General features: G+C 38.8%; 1 protein-coding gene across 6 annotated transcripts; it reads left to right on the top strand.

The window, feature by feature from the left end:
* Window positions 1-100: 100 nt before the first annotated feature.
* Window positions 101-20883, top strand: tom1l2a (target of myb1 like 2 membrane trafficking protein a). Of its 6 annotated transcripts, XR_013291172.1 has the most exons (17): window positions 101-213; window positions 5042-5126; window positions 6619-6697; window positions 6775-6924; window positions 8415-8549; window positions 8618-8752; window positions 8844-8960; window positions 10071-10204; window positions 10329-10371; window positions 11549-11720; window positions 12132-12225; window positions 12417-12492; window positions 13127-13201; window positions 16285-16344; window positions 17940-18004; window positions 18091-18127; window positions 18237-18340. XR_013291172.1 is itself a non-coding variant. In XM_077557979.1 (16 exons), the coding sequence occupies exons 1-16, from the start codon at window positions 162-164 to the stop codon at window positions 18374-18376; spliced, it is 1584 nt and encodes a 527-aa protein (XP_077414105.1). In that variant the 5' UTR covers window positions 101-161; the 3' UTR covers window positions 18377-20883. The 6 variants fall into 6 exon arrangements, 4 of the variants coding, with proteins under 4 accessions (XP_077414105.1, XP_077414107.1, XP_077414106.1 ...); XR_013291173.1 differs by lacking the exon at window positions 13127-13201; XM_077557979.1 differs by lacking the exon at window positions 17940-18004 and having other exon boundaries at window positions 18237-20883.
* Window positions 20884-21418: the final 535 nt, after the last annotated feature.

The following is a 21418-nucleotide window of genomic DNA, read 5'->3' as shown; positions in this document are numbered from 1 at the left end:
GTCGATACCACGAGAAGCACACTATGATTGACAGTCATTTTAACCATTAGCATTCTAGGTGTTGGATGTGTATTGTCCAATAGGATCGCTCTGAAGGCGGGGCTTAAGAGTACCGTCTGGGCCTCCGCCTGTCACCGCCAAGCGGATTGTTTGCTGTCAAAATGGAGTTCTTACTCGGAAATCCCTACAGCACTCCCGTGGGCCAATGCATTGGTACGTCCGCTTTTTAAATCATGCATTTGCTATGCAATGAAATTTACGGGATAAAACGCTGACTAATATTTTGGTGAGTGGCGCCAATGGAAATAGCGAGCTAGCATCCTTGTGGCAAACGTCATCTAATTGGAATGAGCTTCCAGACACCCTTTTTCCCCCCTACTAAACTCCCGATTTACTCCGTTGTAACTACATTCGCTAAAACTACTTAAGCCTACTCAGTGCTCACGTGTGCATTTTGGTCCCTTAAAGTGGAGGGGAATATTTGTAAAGGTTTAGTTATGAAAAGTTGGCTGTAGGTATGAGGCAAACAAGTCCGTTTTCCGAGTTTATGTCCATATGAATGAATAATAATTAAGATATGTACGCTTGCACCAGCTAATGGGATCCAGACATGTAGGTTGCAGTGTCGCAGGGTTAGTTACGTTGTAATGAGAGGTGTTTCCAATATTGTGGTTGACCTAAGTAGGGGTGTGTGTGTGTGTGTGTGTGTGTGTGTGTGTGTGTGTGTGTGTGTGTGTGTGTGTGTGTGTGTGTGTGTGTGTGTGTGTGTGAGTGAGGGGGTGGGGGGTTGGTTTGGCTGTACTGTACATTACTTATACGAGGGTGTCAGAAAAGAACAGGTAAATGTCCAACCCAAACTATGAATGTGGGCAAGATGACCACCCTGTACGTCTCCAAAGAGATCCTGCGGCATTTGCTTAATTCAGTGCGTGAGAAGTGGACACCTCCCTGTCATTCAGGACGATTACGATTTTAATCTAATAACCAAAAAAAACAACAACCACACATTTATTTAGAGGTTTCATTTATTCAAAAATAATTCATGTGCAAAATGTTTAGACAACAATGTATACTGATTCTAACTCAGTTTTAACATAAACTCATCATAGTTTGTGCTTAATTGCCACAATTAAGTGGTTGGTAGCTATTGTAAACATGTCTTGTAAGCCACCCATGCAGCATTCTGCTACTTGTGGAAAATTACAACTCACAATAACATCTGGATGTAACAGAACATAAGAACAACAGCTTTTAATAATCCAGAAGACAGAATTCAATTTCACGAATTAGCAAATTTTCACTGATTCGATTTTCAAAATGACAACTAATCGAATTGATTCAATTTATTGCCCAGCCGTAGCTGGGAGCATGCATTAAGACTCCAGAGAGATTACTTCCAAAGGGATAATTTGTAGTTTGGATTTGAAATGTGTCCATGTGACTCCAGTCCTGGAATCTTTCTGACAAACTCAGGTAGTTCTTCTCACAGGAAGACTCACAAACTGCCAGAAATAAAAATACAGACTCCAACATTAATCAATAGAAAGAGCTCTCAAAATGATTCCATTCAATTCATACGTCACTGCAACCTACAACCACACCGCAGTAATAAACATGAAATGAATACTGTACCTCATTGACTCAATACAAACAGAGCATTGTTATCTATGCAAAGGCACCGTTGTGCAAGTGTACCTAATGTTATGACCTATGACCTACCCACATCCCTTTGTAGCGGTTGAATCTGACACTGTTTCTGTACTTTGCAAGTTTCTCTGAGACACGTAATTTCATCCCACTACAGGTTTCAACCATTAAAGAGTCAAAAGCCTCAAAACCCGCCGTTATCTCAAAGTATTTCGCTGCAGGTGAAAAGGGCATTTCCTTGAGGTGCGACTTGTTTTGTTGTTGTTGTTGTTCAAATGGAGGATGGATGCTGTGATTGATTGGGAGCTTTACAGTAGAGACTACTATGTATGTTATAGTTTTGCATTTTTAAATTTTTAATTTATGACTCCAACAACATGTGGATCATGATGGAAGAATCCCCCCAAAAATCTAATTCCGTTTCAAAAACTCCATTTGGTGGTGGTAATAAGGAAATTAAAAATGTGTGACAGCAAGGGTGAGGTCTTGAATTTCTTTTGTTTTGTTTTTTGCTTACTAATACAGTACTGTGAAATTGCAGTCTGTCATTCTGAAGGATTGCCATTCAGCCTCTGCAGTCGTAAAGTAAATGTGCGTTACATCTAAAATCTTATATTAAAGACAATTACATTCAAGCCTGTTTTTTTCTGAATGAACATTTTTATTTAACTTTACAATAACTCATAATTTTCCATATGTATACAGGTATGTCTTGTTGACTTTTTTTGGGTAGCCTGGTTGTCACAAAGACAAGTTGGAAGTGTGACAGCAGCAAGGAGAAAAGTGGTGATGGGACTGAAAATGTCAAATGTGGAGGGTTGCGAATAGAGAGAGACAGCAGCCTAGTTGGCACTGCAAGGCACTGCCTACCTCATAATCATCTGACTCCACTGATGGGGTCTCAGTTCCCAGGACTGGGATGGGAGGAGTGGGGAAACGTTGACATTACTCTGTGGGTGTTTAACCCTCTGATGGCAGTGACATTTCTTTAAACTCGGTTCTCGACGCAGCCCAGTGCCTGGGTGTGAAAAGTTGGCTCAAAGTTTCAAGCAACGCAGATCCTCCTATCCAAACGTCGAAATAATCGAATCCTCCGTTTGAGTCCACTTTTCGTCTTGCACTTATCTGCATTCAAGTTTGCCGCTGCATGTTGACTTGCTTTGCGCAGTTTTGCTGTCAGTGCGCTGAGTGATGCTTTAAGTCTGTCTGTTTTAAGCCATCCTTTAAGTGCCCTTGGATGAAACACGGCATCAATACACAATCTTTTTGGTTATTTTATTTAGAGGTGTCAAAATTACTCGACAAGAGATCGATTATAAAATCAACTATTCAGGAATTGAGTAATCGTTTAGAGTAGTGGTGTGCAAACTCGGTCCTCAAGGGCCGGAGTCCTGCAGGTTTTGGATTTTTCCCTACTCCAACGCAGCTGATTCCAATCAACAGGATCCTTATCAGGCTTATGCAGAGCTTGCTGACGCGCTGATCGTATATATCAGCTGTGTTGGAGAAGAGAAGCATCCAAAACCTGCAGGACTCCGGCCCTCGAGGACCGAGTTTGCCCACCCCTGGTTTAGAGCCATTGTCTAACTTAAAATTGTCCAAATCCTCTCATTTCAGCCCTTCAACTTTAATTATTCTCTCATTTCTGTAGTCCTTCATGAAAGCTGACTAATTATCTTTTGCGTTTTAACCATAATAAGACACTTGTGGACATCTGTTTATACTTCGGAAAACAATGACCGAATCACGAACTCAATCATTTTCAAAAAGGTTGGTTAGTACAAAATCAATCCTTTGCGTATGATATTGCTTCATTGTTGCTTATTATTATTATTTTAAACAACTTAACAATACCAAATAAACAACAATTGGTTACTAAAAAAATAGAGGGGAAACCGTTTTTAAAAAATAGTTTTATGCAATATTGCATTAAATATGCATTATTTAATTAATTGATATAATCGATACAATAACCAATTCTAAAAATATTCGATAGTGACAGCCCTAATTTTATTACAGTACAGTATTTTAGATCCTATAATGTTAGGCAACTGCGTGGCCTATTTAAAGTCACTGTAAAGTGAAAGTAAATATACATCCATCCATTTCCACTTGGGTATATCTCAAAACCACACCAAAGATGGATGGATTATTTAAGGAAAAAAAAAAGCCAAGTATGTAAAATGAGGTTTCAAAATTATGAAACTCGATCTGTTCTCTCTTCTTTTAAATTCTGAAATCACCCCCCACTCAACTGTCAATCAAATGTCATGTTTATTTTCAGTTTTGTTTACTCCCTGTCATGTTTTCCTTGTGTGTTCCCCTTGTCTTGTCATTTCCTGTTTTATTGTGAAAAGTCTACTCCTCTCGTTTCTGGTCACTTGCCCTTCCTCGTGTGATGTCTGTGTCAACCCTGATTGTGTCCACCTGTGTCATCCAATCAGTGCCCTCAGCCAGGTGTGCCTTGTCATGTCATTAGTGTTGGTGTATTTAGTCGGTTGTCTCCCCCCTGTCTGTGTCGGTTCATTTTTGCTTCTGTCAGTAAGGTGGGGCTTTAGGACCCAGATGCGGGAAGGCAGAGCAAGGAGGCAGAGGTGCAGTCCAAAAGAGGTTTTAATATCAAATCAAAAAAAGGCTAACTTCAAAGTACAAAACAAATGGAACTAACAAAACCTGAAGCAAAACATGAAAAAACAACTAAGGCGAGACTAACAACATGACATGGATCCGGATAAGGCAAAGAGGTCAGCGTGACGTGGCGAAAGACTTACGAACGTGGCAACAGCAAAAATGAACCGACACAGACAGGGGGGAGACAACCGACTAAATACACCAACACTAATGACATGACAAGGCACACCTGGCTGAGGGCACTGATTGGATGACACAGGTGGACACAATCAGGGTTGACACAGACACCACACGAGGAAGGGCAAGTGACCAGAAACGAGAGGAGTAGACTTTTCACAATAAAACAGGAAATGACAAGACAAGGGGAACACACAAGGAAAACATGACAGGGAGTAAACAAAACTGAAAATAAACATGACATCAAAAACCATAACTGCGACCTGGAAAAGACTACTTTGTCTCGTTTATGTTTTACCTGCAAAAATATACTATGTTTTAGCCATGCCCCCAAAACAGCAGGAAAACTGAAATAGTAAAAAAAAAAAAGAAGCTTAATCAAGCTTTATCTCCACAATCTTGTACTACGTAGTTATCAGTCTTTGCACATTTTCAATAGTTCTATTCAAACATGTTTTAGGTATGAAAAACAAATATCTGAACTCACGTCACAGGTCATTAAAGCATTTTTTTTGTTTGTGCGTAATGAATAGGAGTAAAAAAAAGAAAAAAAGAAAGAAAAATAAAATTGCTTTTCTTCTTCCAGAGAGGGCCACTGATGGAGGGCTCCAGAATGAAGACTGGGCCCTCAACATGGAGATCTGTGACATCATAAACGAGACGGATGAGGGGTGAGTTGGCGAAATGAGCCAGCACAGGGTTTGCTGTTCACTGTGTAGGATTGGTGGAAAGAATTCTGCTTCTCACGTTGGTGGTGCCCACGTCAATTTGTCACGGAGCCCTCTTTGTTTTACTGGCTGACTCGAGCAATAGTTCACGGCTGCCACAAAAAGCCTTTTGTTAGCTTTGGAGGTGACAGTGAATGCACTCGCTTCTCTATTTACTTCTCGTATGAACGCCCATATGTGGGAATTTAACTGAGATCATCACTTCCTCAGTTAGATAAATAATCAGGATGATGAATCTTTTAGCAAGAATATTAAAAATGCTTCCTTGTTCCCCCCCACACACACACAATCTTTTCGCATTACTCATGCCTACACACCAGGATTGTAATACTTTGGGGTTTGTTTTTAAAATTCAAATGGTTTTAATTATTTTTTGTTACTTTTTTATTAGTTTTTTTTTTAAATGCTTCATTTTGGTTGAGTTTTTATTAGTTTGTGTATTAATTATTATATATTTTTTTTAAATAGTGGGTATTTGTTGAGTGATATAAACAATTTGGAAAAAAAGGTCACTGAGTATTGTGTAATAAACTACAATTGCCAAATGACTGTTCAGCCATCTTTTTTTTTTTTGTACAACCGTATATAATATTGAAAGTACATGTATGAAATTACTCGACAAAAATGAAACGGAAGAATTTTTTGCTATATGGTTAGTTTTAGTTTTATAAAAATGAAATGTAGTTCTAGGTAGTTTTCGGGTTTTTTAAAAAGCGTTTCCATTTTTAGTTTATTTTGTAATTTTTGACAATTTTGCTTTAGTTGTTTTCATTGATTTTTTAACAATCATGACCTTGTCCAAATATTATGTGTTAATATATGATACATTAATATAATATAAACCCAAATATTCCACCACATAAACACTGGCAGGTGATGCTGTGAGAGCAAATGATAATGCGTAATAATGAAACATGTAGCAGAGAATCATAAAGCGTATGAAGTCTCATCTGCATTGTCGACACGAGCAAGCTGGACTCTTCAGTCTTCATGCATGGACAGCGGCGACATCGCCTTAGGAGAAAAGCGAGAGAAGCAGATGGTGTGCTGGCTTCACTCCGTCACACTCACACACATCCACCGACTGACAAATGGTCGTCTGTTATCGTGTCATGAAAAATAATTTGTTCCCGACAAAGTCTACATGGGAAAAAATATATACTCTGGAGTCTGGACCACTCCCATTTTCTTACATCTTAATGTATTAATTTGTGTCTGATTAAGTTGAAAAGTGGGCTATAAATTATTTTCACCAAAGTGAACTGAACAGGTTTGAAATGGAAACCACCATTTCAATGAAAGGAAAGCCTTTTAGATAAATGACAGTGATTTTCTTTTTTGTTTCCAGTATGAGTGTCAATGTTTCACCTCAGCTGGTGTCTTCCTTTCAAGTTTTAATTTTATTATATATATTATTTTACATGTGTTTCTTTAGGCCAAAAGACGGCATGCGAGCACTGAAGAAACGACTCGGCGGCAACAAGAATTACCGAGAAGTCATGCTGGCGCTAACGGTGAAACACGTCACCACCGACTTTTTGACTCCAATGATTTAGATTTTGCTATTTCACTATCTTCTGTGACTCGGTAGGTAGTAGAGACGTGTGTGAAGAACTGTGGCCACAGGTTTCACGTTCAGGTGGCCAACAGAGATTTCATTGATGGCGTTTTGGTGAAAATCATCTCCCCCAAAGCCAACCCGCCAACCATCGTGCAAGACAAAGTGCTGTCGCTCATACAGGTACATGCATTTGTATTATTGTCAAAAAACACACACGTTTCAAGGGGAGATGCGTTGCATTATGGTGTTAAATTTCAAAGACAAATTGACAAGGAAAATTGAACGATGATCATTATTTTTGTAATTCTTTCGAGCGATTAAATAATATATTTTACAGATTTGTTTTAAACTATAAATAGGAGACTTTTTTGGGTGTTTTTGAACTGCTTTATTGTCTCATCTCTTGTGTCAATTTCTGGCAAGTATTCACTTTCACATTAAAATAGAAAATACATTTTTTTGTGAAGCCAACAGTTAATGAATTGATGTTTTCAAACCAGTGTTTCCCACATTGCCTGCCGTTTTACAGCATTTTGAGTTAGAAAAATAGTCACCAAAATAAGTCATATTTCATAAGAAGTTACATTGTCAATGTGCCAAATGTAATATATAATCATATAGAGTATATGCCTATATAGTTAATTGTAGAGGGGCTTAAAATAGCTCGATATGGACCCAAACCTTAAATGATAAAAAAAATTCTATTGAAAATAATTAAGGTCTTTTGTACTTAATTTTTTTTGTAGCTAAATAAAGGAATTAAAAAATAAATAAATGTTACTTTATAATTTCAATTAATACAAAATATTTGACACATTTAAATTACTATTATTAAATTATAATTATTATTATTTAAATCACTTGCTTTTAGACAAGAGCATAGAAAGAAGAGAACGAAAAAGTTTGCTGTTAATACTATAAAGAAAACCAGTTTTTCATTCATTATATTGTCATATTACTATTGTTTAATAAAACCCTTCTTCAGTTCCCTGGGATCAACCTGAAAAAAGGCTCCACAAAATTAGAAAGTTTCTCCTCAAATGAAGTCATTGATTTGCAAAGTATTTTGAGCCCAGCATATACAACTGGGAAATGCAGCATGAGCGACACTGACTCGTCGAATGGCTTTTAATTGTGCAGCAGTAGATTTTTAAAATGGTGCTCCTCATTCAGTCCTTGAACTGCACCATCTCCTCTCCTCCCACAATGGCGACACACCATAGGCTACATCTACAGCACATATTCCAATCGCTGTGCGGTGAATGTCCAGCATGTTGGCATTGCTTGCCCTCTCATCTCAAATCCAAAGTGATGCAATGCTGCCATCTGTAGGGATGTTATTGTCATTACAGATCCACAAATTGAGCAAGACCCTCTTCCACGTTTACTCGTTGAAAAATGTACTAAATGAATATATATGTCATTATAGTGTTTGTTAGTGGTCAGATTCCTGTTAATGAATATAAATGGCCACGGTGGTGAATGAGTTGATGTAATTCAATCGGAGGCCATTTCTAACTATGATTTGTTGTACTGTATGTTCTGTTGCGATACTACTTTTTCATTGTTGTAGAAATTGGCTTAAGACAATCTATACTGGCACTGGCTTCATCAAGATGTTGTCAAATCACCTTGTAATGAGTGAATAATTGTATGGCGCTGTGCGTTAGGCCTGGGCCGATGCATTCCGGAGCAGTCCTGATCTTACTGGGGTGGTCCACATCTATGAAGAACTGAAAAGGAAGGGGATGGAGTTCCCAATGGCAGATTTGGATGCACTGTCACCCATCCACACACCACAGCGGGTACATTTGGAAGTATGCATACATAACATACATACATATTGACTATTATCTCATATTTCTCCTCTCAGGGTACACCAGAGGTGGACCCAGCCATGATCAAGTACCTCGCACCTGCAACCACTGCTACATCTCCAAAACCTGCAACAAACTCACCTGCCACACAGGTCTCGCCACGCGGCCCCATCACTGCAACTCCCGAACAGGTGACATATACACACACTCACATTGGACCATTCGATGCTTGTTTTCTCACATTCATGTTCAAAAATAATTTTTATCTGTCTTTGCCTATAGGTGGCACGGTTACGAAGCGAGTTGGACATCGTGAGAGGCAACATTAAAGTCTTGTCAGAGATGCTCACGGAGATGGTCCCTGGCCAGGAAGATAAATCCGATCTAGAACTGCTCCAGGTTTGATGGAGGATTTATATTACAATATTACAATATACCTAACTCTGTACATGACACTAGTTTGCATTTGTGGTCCCATTTAAAGCAACACACACCTTATAATAAGGCAGTGTGTATGAACATTAAAAAAGCAAATATCAATGTCAATATCAATGTCATCTGATTCCCTGTATAAAGGTTACAGCCAATTAAGTATCAAAATAATGACATTCCCTGTATGCTGCCTTATTGGATATTTTTGTCACCGCTGTGATGTATAATACAGCACTGTTCAGTTTGGACTTGCTTCCTGGTTTATTGTGCTATAAAAATGTCATATGACATCATTAAGTATTGCCGTGATATAGATGGCTCTTCTATCATCTCAGGTTTCATAGTCTTCCTTCGAGAAAGAAAGAAGAAAAAAAAGGATTTTTTTTATTTTAATAATGTATTAATTCATTAATTTACTTTAATTATTGACATTTCCATTAATTTCTATGGGGAAAGATGATTTTCAGATATAAGTGTTTTTTGCGTTATTGACCAAATTAAACTTGTATCTCAAGCTACCACTTTTTTTTTTCTTCTCACTGCTTAATATGTCACAAAATATCCAATGCTGGGTTTAAACATAGTGGTAGCTTCTTGACTTATTTTGATTAATGCTGACAAGTATGCAAAATAAGCTTGGCATGAGGTGACATAAGCAGTCATAAACATTTAAAATGCATATTTTCTTTTAACTTGTAGTAGACATGTTTATGAAGTAACTCTAATTAGAGCACAAGTACAACATACAAAAGCGGAAACTCTGTCTGCTTGTGTATGTATCATGGCCACCAGGGGGAGTAGTGTACATAGGTCTTGACTAAATATTTTATTCCCAGTGATGTTATGATCATACTGCTTCAATCATAAGTCAGTCTTGTTTTACTGACTTAACTATATTCAACCTTTTAAACATAATACATTTGCAATACGTGGTACATCTTGCAACCTAAATCAGATCCATATCTTTTTATTTCTCTCCTTACCTAGTTATCTGTCAAACTCACAAATTTTAAATCTACTTTATCCTCTATTCTTTTTATTCAACCTGGCTGTATGCACTGACTGCCTCCCATTAAGGAGCTGCACAGGACATGCAGAGCAATGCAGCAGCGAGTCGTCGAACTGATCTCGCGCGTGTCGAACGAGGAAGTAACCGAGGAGCTGCTGCACGTCAACGACGACCTCAACAACATATTCCTCCGATACGAGAGGTGTGGTCAGTCGAAAGGATCATGTGGGGTCCTGAAACAACCATTATTCATTCTCGTTTTTTATGTAAAACATGCAGCTAAATCGGTTCCGTACAACATTCATAGTGTGTTGTGCTGCTTCCAGGTATGAGAGGTACAGGTCGGGGAGAGGCGCTCCGAGCAAAGGGGTGAGTATTGCCAGTAGCTGCTCTGAATGCGTCCATTGTTATTTATTTGCATGGTTGGAGAAAGTCTGCTGTTTGAATGCGTCAATATTTGCAAGTTGACTGTGGGCACATACAAATGCTTTGCGAGATGATCCAACCCTAAACCAGTGTCAACGCTACAGTCCAAAGCAACACTTAGATGTGCAATCTGCTATTTGGAGGGTACATTTTGCCAGTTTGTCAACTGAGAGAGGAGCGGGGCATCTCTCGCCACATCCCACATAGCTGTTTGTGTTTGCTTTCTGTTGATCTGTGTGTGCTCTGTCTGTTTGTATTTTGGCTAGTTGTTGGAGACAAGTATGACATTGCTGCCATGTTCAGGGCCAGTCAAAGTTCCTGGGATGAACAGTGTGATAGTAAACATACAAAACCATATCTGTGCCTCACGACGTTTTCTGCCCACGTTATCCTCAACCCGCAGTGTGACAGTGAACCCTGCCCTAATTGTGCTTTGCCATATTCTAAATCACCTTTTTGTGGCATTTATCCCCAGCTATTCACTGATAAATTCACCCATTTGTGTTTTTGTTGTGCTTTCTGTAATGTTTTTAGATGCCACAAGATGGCACCAAAGCCCTGGCTTTTGAAAAAGTAATGATCATCATGTTGCCATGTTATAATGCAAGAGGTAACGGTAAAAAAAAAATGTGCACCTAACTTTTGGCCTGGTGCACCTAAAAAAAAATGTTGGTTGTACAAGTACCAGTGCAAAAAGTTAGTCTAGAGCCCTTTCTTTGTTTGTGTCTGAGTGACTGTATTGCACTGTCCACCACTGCGTTATATGCATTTAGGGTGTATTTTTTATTATTTTTTTATCAAATCATCTGTAAGGAATTTATATTTTAAATTTGATTTTGTAAGCTCAATTTGAAATAATTTTAAAGTTTTTTTTTTGTTTGTGGTCTTTTTATAGTTTTAAATATGAATATATGCATTCATAAACATTTTTAAAGTGGCGTCAATTAGTGTTTTTTTGCTTCTAGCGAGATGGCTTGGTCTCCATTTGCTGCAATTGGCATGGAAATAGTTTCCTCACCACAACAATGTTAAACAAAATCATATAGAAGTTCTGTTGATACCATTTATTGTCCCGGTACTATTTTATTTTCTATTTTTAAAGCCCGCCTTCTTTTCCTAGATTTTGGGTGATGCCACAGATGACAACCTGATCGACTTGGGTCCCGGCTCTCCTGCTGTGGTCACACCCAGAGTGGCGTCCAGCCCGCCTCCTCACAGCACCACAGGGGCCGCTGCCTCCCCAGCCCGTAACCCCGCTGCGGCCTCCCTGTCCTCTGCGCTGGCCGGCCTTGGTAAGGAGAGAACACAGTATGTGTGCTACAATTTGTCTGTCTTTGTCCTAAAACTGCTTTCAGAGTAACTAATAGCTATAGGAATTGTCATTTAAGGACTAGGTTTAACTTTTCAAGCAAAATGTTTCAGCAATTTGAAGCCACACAAGATTGCACAAATAATTGCTACCCCGTCCTAAAGGGTACCTCTCATTATCACGTTAACACTCCGAATGTCAGCTGAAGATCACCATCACATATTTGACAGCAAAAACTTGAGATATTCAGAGTACTCCTGTGACAGGATGGTAACATATAATTAGGTAATTATATACCATGCTGTTTTGCTCTGTTGCTTACCATGTTTCCTTAACAAGCTCCATGGCTGCTTTTTCTCCTTCTACTGTAACCTGTGATCTCACCTTGTTCCAGATGTCGGTCCTACAAGTCGAGCAAGCCGCAGCCAGGACGACTTTGACATGTTTGCCCAGACTAGGAGCAGCTCTCTGGCTGAACAACGCAAAAAGTATGCCTACATGGGTTTGCATTGCTAGTTGAGGAAGTTTTTTATGTGACAGTTATTTTGACAAGAATCAGACAAGGAAGACATCTAGGAAGATTGATTGTTAAGATGGTCAGCTAATAGAAGTTTCCAAAGGCAAAGCAACATTGCCTGGTAGTTCTTATCTGTGATATCGATGTGTTTGTTGTGCACAGTGTCAAGTACGAAGATCCCCAGGCTCTGGGTGGCCTGGCCTCGGCTTTGGATGTTAGACAGCACAACGCGGGAGGGGTGAGTGCACTCGACTGTGTTGGATGAGACAACTTTAGCGCAGATGTCGAGCGGGAGTTACACGGGTGTCACTAGTGTCTGTGTTTCTCGTGACCGTCTGCCATGCTCACATTCACAGTGGCCATCCGTGTGCATTGATGCAAACGCAAAGAGTGAACCAACACTTATTTGCACAATTAACACATAATTGATCGATTCTATTCCGTTTGAACACATTGCATAGGACACCATATGGACAAAGGTCTTCGTCAATTAAACAATCCAGAGCTTGACCTTTAGGTTTCACATGTTGTAAGCTTCAAAGGTCCGTTCCATACTTTTCCCATTTCATCCCTTGTAAGTAATGGCAGGGTGTCCCAATACTTTTGTCCATGTGTTGCATCTGCATGTTATCACTTTGCACGCAGGTAGTTCTAAAATCTCAACCTCCATACACATGGGTAGACATAAATGCCAATTATAAATCAATCACCCCCCCTATTTTCATCTTCCTCTCGCTCCTCTATTTCAGTCTGTCATTGCCCTCCTTATAGAGACTCCTCTTCCATATTTGACTTGGCTGTCTGTCTTATACTATGCTGCGTCCTGTGACCTGTCTTCTCTGGAGTAAGGTGTATTTCTGTTGTTGATTCAGCTGAGGGTAGAAAGGAGTGATAACCCAGCAGATCAGGAGCTGCCCATAGACAGCTGGCTTATTACCCAAGGAATGGTGAGGACTTCATCCGTAGTGTGTCCTCCTCCTACTCCCCCCTCGTCATCCACCATCACCACCCGCTTCATCAAGGCCTCATCCATAATCCACCGCTCTTGGTTTTTAGTCTCACGCCACTCTCTCCTGGACGGCAAAAATAAAAGCCAGCAAATGTCCCTTATCCCAACTCCATGTCTAATACAGGTCTTGTACTCCAGTGATGGGTAATATGATGATGCAAACATTAAAGATAGCGTTTGTCTATGGTTGCAAATTTGGCTCTGCTGTTTTTAGCTGACTGAGCCATTTTCTAAATATTGCAGATGGGGTTGCAGATCTATGAACAGGATGGCTTTGTGCCACATTTTACATGACAGAGCATCCTGTTTGCTCAGGTATTTATTCTGCTGCATTAATTTAAAGCCTAGATGATTATTTAAGCTTGATGCCAAGCCCATTAAAAAAAAAACATACTTGAAAGCATTTTCTTCATATTGCCCAGCACTGATTTACTGTATTGATATAGTTGCCACACTGAAAAGTTACTGACACCTTTCACCTTAACTTCCCCCACTGCCCTTAGGAATAAATGGGCCTACATGATGAACCTTTACCTTCTTTCATTAGTCGGATTCATCCTGTTTCATAAGCACACTAGTAGACTACTAATGTCTAAGCTTCATAGAAAAGGTTTTTAACAGAAACTTTCTGTTGAAGTTGGAAAGAATGTGAAATTGTCATCATTTTAGTAGATTTTTTTGTGGGTGGACAAAAGACTTTATTAATCATGGCTGGAACACTGAATTTAAATTCCTTTGTTTTACGAAGACATTTTAGACAGTTCTGTGCTTCCAACTTTGTAGAAGGCTCCTTTTTGTTCCAGCGTGCAGAGGTAGGAGTCACATTTGTGTAAGTCATAAGTATCGTGAATAGGACACACAACTCTGTTCACATGCATGTTTTGGTAGCATAAAACAAATTGACACTAAGAAAACATTTTCTGCCATGTGACTTATACAACTCAATTGAGAAAAATCTTTTTGAGAGGGGAATTAAAAAAAACAACGTAGGTAACATGAGGATGTGGCTGTGTTCACAATTAACTAATCACATTCACATCTGAACTTTATTTGGGGTTAATCAGAGGCCATTTAAATGGTGGCAAGTTGAATTGATTTTACTTCAGTTTTATTGGTTAATTCTGAACACAGCCACATCCCCAGTTATTAGGGTATGTAGACTTTTGCAACCACTTTATTTCAGTTGTTTAGTTTCGTTTCCCCTCTTAAAAATATTTTCCCCCAATTTGATTATATATGTTGTAGGTCACATTAATAGTGGATTTTATTTCTGTCTTTCCTTATTTATTTTTTTACTAAATCCTTCCATTTGAATAGGGTTGTGTTGACTTTCAACATACACTGTAAGTCTCAAGTCTTAACTTTTAAGTTTTGGCAAGTCAAGTTGGATATGATCCTGCTCAGTCACAACTAATCTTTGCACATTAGCAACAATTTTCACTTCCTCTCGGTGTAATTGTCAGGTGTCCCATTACTTTTGTCCAGATAACATAATGTTATTCCCGGACAAACCTTGTTCACCATGCAGTATACAGTATCACTTATTGCAACGTAGCGGTGAGTATTGAGCTGTAGATAAACAAAACCTAAGATAGCCGCCACACGTCCCAGTCTGACCTGACATTGACCAGTCAACTCAACACACATAAACACTGTAGTTGTCATGTTTTCAATAGAGTGCCAAAGAAATTGGTGTTATCTTTGTAAATGTTGGAATAGGAACCTTTTGAGCCATCCTAGTCCAGTTTCTCTCTTTTGCCACTTCAACTTGAGTCTTTGTTACTTGTGAATGACTCTCACTTGCTTTACTTTAGATGAGCTGCCTTCTCCGCTGTGAACCTACCAATATGACTTTGTGATAAGACTGTTTTCTTCCTTAAAATATGTTCAGCTGTTTGATTTGGCTGCAACACAGCATCTGTATTGCTTTTAATATGAAAAGCATGCAAATGTATCGTTTTTTTAATTATTATTCAAAAAAAATTTTTTTTTTTGAAAATGTCTGAAATGGCTGGCAATCGGTGTTGCCAACACCACAGTAAGGAAAGTAGCTATTGGCTGTCCTGAAAGTCACTAGAAGTCGCTAAATGACATCATTGTCTAATTTGCATAATTGGCAATTTGTATGTAACTGTAGAAGAGAGGAATAACGTCGTGCGGGAGAGGCAAAAAGCCAGAAAAGGTTACTGGTTGCTTTTGACAAAAAAATAAATCACTAAGAGGCTTTGGAAAGTTGTCAGATATAGCGAGAAACACTGCTGGCAATGAGCTGCCCTAAGTATCAAGATAAGTTAACAACATGAAAACAATGAAACAATCAATGATGACGAAAGTGTAATTTTCACACTTTTTTTTTTACATGCTTACTTGTCTCAAAACTGTCAAATTTACCCACTTTAATACAATTTTTTTTTAAAAAACTACTCTTTATTGTCTTTAATAACAAGTAATGACCAGCATCTTCAAACAATTTATGGAGTACCCTGAACCGTCCTCCAATAAAAGTCACTCACAGAAATATTTGTTGCCTGTCACACACACACGACATCCTCAATGTCAGTCCGTCGTGTGCACGGCTGTGCGCATGCTTCAGGTGTGTGTGTGATTGCCTGTCGACTGTTCTCGTGCCTGCGTTTTCTCCTCCAATCCATGTTTTAATCAGGTTGAAGTGATTTGCTAATTCTCTAATGATGTGGAATAATTAACGCTCCTGCGTGACATTAGGCAGCAGCTGTAGGCCGTGTCAGCATCACGGAACTAATGAGAAAACACAATTTGGGAACTCCTGCTCTTGAGGTCAGCAGCTCCCTGGCAGATTGTTGCGCAACAACAGCTCAGATTTGAGAGTTGGTTGGCTTTTTCTTTTTTCTTTTTGATGCCATTTGTGATTCCTCCTCTTTTTCTTTTTTTTTTTTTATGTGTTGTGATATTTGTTTCCTTTGTGTGATGTGGTTGTCTTTTGTGTTGTGTGGCTTTTTGGCGCCGCTCCCTGGTTTGTCCATCCATGGCTTTGCTCCGTAGATCCCTGTATCGCAGTCCTCTGTTATGGATGACATAGAGGAGTGGCTCTGTGCTGACGTGGTGAGACATGATTTACCTTGATTTCAAATATGTTCTTTTCTCTTCTGTCCCTCACTTTTATTTCTTTTCGACCCATCCATCCCACAAAGCATTAGTTTCTTTTCTTTTAACTTCATTTTTCTTCTCACTTAATCTTCCTTTATTTTCACCATGATTGACATCAGAGATGAGCGTGAGGCTTGACTTACCCGCAAACTTCATTAGGTACACATGCACAATGTAATGAAAGTCCATGTTGCCTAGTAATGTTCAATTTTGAGACCGTCCAAGAGGTATTCATTGAATATGTTTATTATTGTGGTTGTACAAGTAGTTTGTAGGGGCTTGCCTGAATCTGCCCTGCATTTTAATACGTAATATTTTGCCTCTTTCGAGTCGACAACTCACTACAAAATGCATGTTTACCTAATAAAGTGTTGTTATTGTAAAAGGAGTATTAAAATGGATTTTTGCATGTTGGGTTTGTGTCAGTTGACTAAAAACAGTCCATATTTTATTCAAATCTATGCCAAGTGTGGCACTTTTGACATACATTTAAGAAGTGGGTTAGTTACCTATTACTGTGATTATTTTGTAGTTAGTTTTTGGAACTCAAGTACCCCAGTAGCTTCAAATAGTGAAGAAGAAGCATTTATTAATTACAAATAATGATTTCTTAAATATTATTTTTACAAACGAATCTACTTTTTATGGTCTTTACTTGAGGTAAGGTGTAGGGCTGCAACGATTAATCAAATTTCTTGACTCGAAGCATTGTATGACTTATCTTTTTTCATGCACTTAAGCCTGGTACACACATATAGAGAGGTTTTGTCCCAAATTTGCCCCTTCTCGACCAAGGGCGTCAAACGCCCGACAATCTTATGTCTTATAAGACTGTCTTGTAAGATTATCTTTATGTTTGAGCTGTGTTAAGAGTGGATTTGTCCCGATAATTGGGTTCAAAATCTTAAATAATGAACATGTTCAATATTTACGACGAAAATCAGAGGTTCTCCCGAGCCAGCTGACTGCGCAGACTGTGACGTGAACAGAATGTACCCATACAAAGAAGCTTTCCGACATGACAAACGAGTGCCCGTACGTTAAACACATTAATATCACCTAAAAAAAAGTGTTTGTGAAGTCACGTGTGATCACGCGAGAGCTTTCCCTCGGAGGACTGGATTCTTGACCAGTGGTGGAAGACAATGTTTATGTGTGTGCGGAGCTGTGATGAGATTATCTGAGCACCCCACGCACAATCTGACTAAAACTGTTAAATGCTCAATTTTTTAATCTTTATGTGTGGGGTCTGACAAAGATAAAATCTTTTAAGATTTGAAAAATCCTTATGTGTGTACCAGGCTTTACTGTAGTTTATTGTAATGCCTAAGCAAGCAGTCAACAGGCAGTTAACAGCCAGACAACTTGACACCCATGTCACTCACCATTTTACAGCTACACACACTCTGTCATCGATACTACATTAGAATGTGAGGAAGGTGACCACAAGTGGACAACAATTATACCTGCACCTTACATGCACGTTTTTGTGTTTAAATAATACAAAATACATTTTTATATGATTAATCGATTTTAAAAACGTTCCATAGATTTAGCCCTATTGAGGCCTTTATGGTCCACGTGGATGACACACTCACTGATTCCTTGTGCCAAGGTATTTATTGACTGAAGGCTTTTATTTAAGAAAATAAATTCAGATTGATTTACAAAACTATCAATAACCACTTTTTTCATTCATAGAAAGGCGATCCTCCGGACAAAGGCGTAACCAGTGAAGGTACATCAAAACGTTTTATTCATTTGCTAAGCTTCCTTCTAAAAAAATAAATGCACGACCAATCACTTTCGCATGGATGCGCTTTAACGACTTCTTGTGTTTCTCTCAGAGTTTGATAAGTTCCTGGAGGAGCGAGCGAAGGCATCAGACACATCTCCCCCCGGGGATAACCCCGCTCATCCCGCCCGCGCTCCCGTCGGCTCTCACAAGAAAGCCGAACGGACTGAAGACGCCCTCTTTGCCTTGTAGACTCGCATCTGAGCATCTCGATCGCATCCTCGGGGCCGTCTGAAGGTCGGCACTTTGAATGATTCCCCCTGAAAACGGTCCTCCGGCCCCATTTCATCCTCTTGCCTCTTGCTACAGTGTTGCTCCAACATACACAGATGGGCAGGTTGCGTAATACCATTCGTGGATGTATTTGATCCATCAATGTGGGATGTAGTGACGCCTTATTTCACCTTACTAATGCTCCACCAAAGGATAATGGCCTAGAAGGGGGGTTAAAAATACGAGGTTGGTTGATGTGAATAAACATCACCACTCAAGTGGTGATATCATGAGCTAATTGCTAATGTATGCATTTATTGTTTTAATGGTTTGTTCTGTACTATGCACAAGTGCTGTGCTTCTGATCATGTTTTCATCCCTCCCCATAAGTATTTCCAGTAACAGTTAAGTGGAGTGTATAATCCCGCTAACAAATCTTCATTGAACTGATACAAAATGCAAGTGTTCATGTCAAAGTATTGTAATGCATTAAATACTTTGACTAGAGAGCGAAGATAAGACTAGTGTAACTTGCTACTTCAGCTGTTCTAAAAAAATAAGCACATTTAGCACATCTTAACAAGCTGTATGTCAGCAACCCTATAACCAAAGGGAATAAAAACAACCCAAATACAATGGTGCCTGGAGGTACGAGTGACCCATCTGAGGCGTTTTTCCAGATACAGGCCCTGTATGGAAATGAACTCAACTCAACTTTGCCCTCCGCTAACCGAATACAAACAAAATGCAAAATGGCATCAACGGGCTAACAAACTGCAACAACAGACACTTTGTTATAACCCTGGATATTTGAACACAAATATTGCATCAACACATGTAGACAGACAATATATCACTCAATGGAACCTTTCTTTATCGTCTGCAAAAAAAAAAAAATATATTACAGAAGTTTACTGAGTCACTTATTGAAGTAGTGGAAGTCCTCTTTGCTTGCATTTTTATGACGGACTGTATTTCAAGTGCTCCTGGTGGCCAAGTCGTGCACACCATGGAGATTTGCAATGAATTAGTCATGATACACAAACTGTAATTAAACAAATAAAATTCCATTTAGTTATGTTAAGCCAAGTAAATATTAATGAGTATACTATTACTCTTATAAAACACATTGCATTTTTTTTCTTTCTGGAACAGTTTAATGACATTTCTGTTCATTCCAATCAGCAAAGATGATCTGAGATACAAGTGTTTTGCATTAGAAATAGGAACATGAAAAGGAACTCATATCTCAAGGCACCATTGTTTTGAAATGTGTCTGTTAAGCAAATCTATATAGGAAGTTTACATAATATGCCCGTTGAGTAATTTTTGGCCAGAAGAGCTATATTTAATATCTGGAATTATTCCAAACTGCCAATTTCATTAATTTCCTGTCAGTAATTAGGCCCAGTGTATGCGGCTCATCAGGATTTAATTGTACTCCTTCCAAAATAGTTAACCGGCATCCACACTTTGAAGCAAACAAACAAACCACCGGTAATCTCTTTTGTTGTTCTGCATGTTAACAAGATGGTTCATATTTTTCTAGGGAAGGGAAATATTCTTTTGAATGCCTTCATTTTGCACATTACTTTTTTAAAATAAACTTAATTATTGACCTGAATAGAAATGGCGATAAATGTGGATGAGAAATGAGGTGTTTAAACTGCCAGGACTGCGCCAAACTATTGTAACCAACCACCTACAGGACAATAAATATAAACTACTGTAACGGTATTATTATTAAGGTTATATCATTGGCTACTTATCTCATTAATCGTGCTATGCAGAAGGGTGATGTATGTATTATTTCTTCCCTTGGTTGTGCATATATGTTTTAACAGTTTTTGAGAAACAATATATTTTTACCTATCATTATTTTGATGTCAGCACAATTGCTATTTTAGTTTTTGTTGTTTCACCCCCATCATTCATCTGCTCTTCCGAGACTAAAGTACGTCTTTGGTATTTCCAAGATGCCAAAAATCAACCCTGTCTTAAATTACAGCACCTTTAACCTAGTTGTAATTTTGCTCAGCACTTATAATTTGTTTTGTTTTGTTTTTCAGCTTAAAACCAAAATCCTTGTTATCAGATGCAGTATTATTGTCTGGATTGCCCACTGGATTTGTTAACAACCTTTAGACACATTGAAAAATACATTTTCCTACATAATATGCATAACCATCTAGTATTAGGTTTAACTGAATTGGGTGTTCATTTAAGAGCTTTAACAATCAAACATTGCATAAACAGTTACCAAACAGACTAAACAAATATGGCCTGACATCATTTGAAAAGGCCCTTAATGATGTGTTATGGATTTCTGGACTTTTTAACAAAGTGATTTAGTGGAGTTATGTTGATTGCAGCATGGACTCTTCCAAATTCAGGTTCTGTTAATCAATATGCCACTGTCGGGTCTCTGTGTGACTTTATGCACGTATGTAACTGCCCAATAAAACACGTGAGACTGCTACCTCACATGATTTGTGCTTATTTGTGCATGATGTCACTCAACGTTGGCTGCATCCTGAAGTTTGAATGTAAACAAAAAAACTTTGCAGGTTTCTAACAGTCGTTTATTGTCGAGTAACGCCTGTCCCGGTTAGGTCTTTGTCGCGTCACTTTATCGCCAGTTTGTAACAGGCTGCCGACTCATGGCTGCCTCTCTCGTCACAAGTCAAAATGGCGGTCTAATGCTTCATTCGAGGACAAGAGGAAGGTGGGAAGTCTGACTTTTCCGACTTCAAACCAGGACGTGTGCACGAGAACGCCCATTTGAACTTGGAGAGCCCAGTTGAGAAGTCGCTGGGAAAAACAGGATCCCAACATCACCAACCAGCTTCAATCTAACGTCACTCGACAATAATAGAGACGCAGACCTTGAAAGACAAAACATAATTTACACAATTCTAAATATATTTATGTCTTTATTTGTTATGGCATTACCATTGTTATTTGAAGTAACTTCATGTAACCCAATGTGATTTGAACTGACTGCGTTAATCAGAATCAGCC

The sequence above is a fragment of the Vanacampus margaritifer genome, chromosome 2, assembly GCF_051991255.1.
Source record: "Vanacampus margaritifer isolate UIUO_Vmar chromosome 2, RoL_Vmar_1.0, whole genome shotgun sequence".
Taxonomy (NCBI): domain Eukaryota; kingdom Metazoa; phylum Chordata; class Actinopteri; order Syngnathiformes; family Syngnathidae; genus Vanacampus; species Vanacampus margaritifer.
The sequence above is the reverse complement of the archived record's forward strand: the minus strand, read 5'-3'. Positions and strand labels throughout refer to the sequence as shown.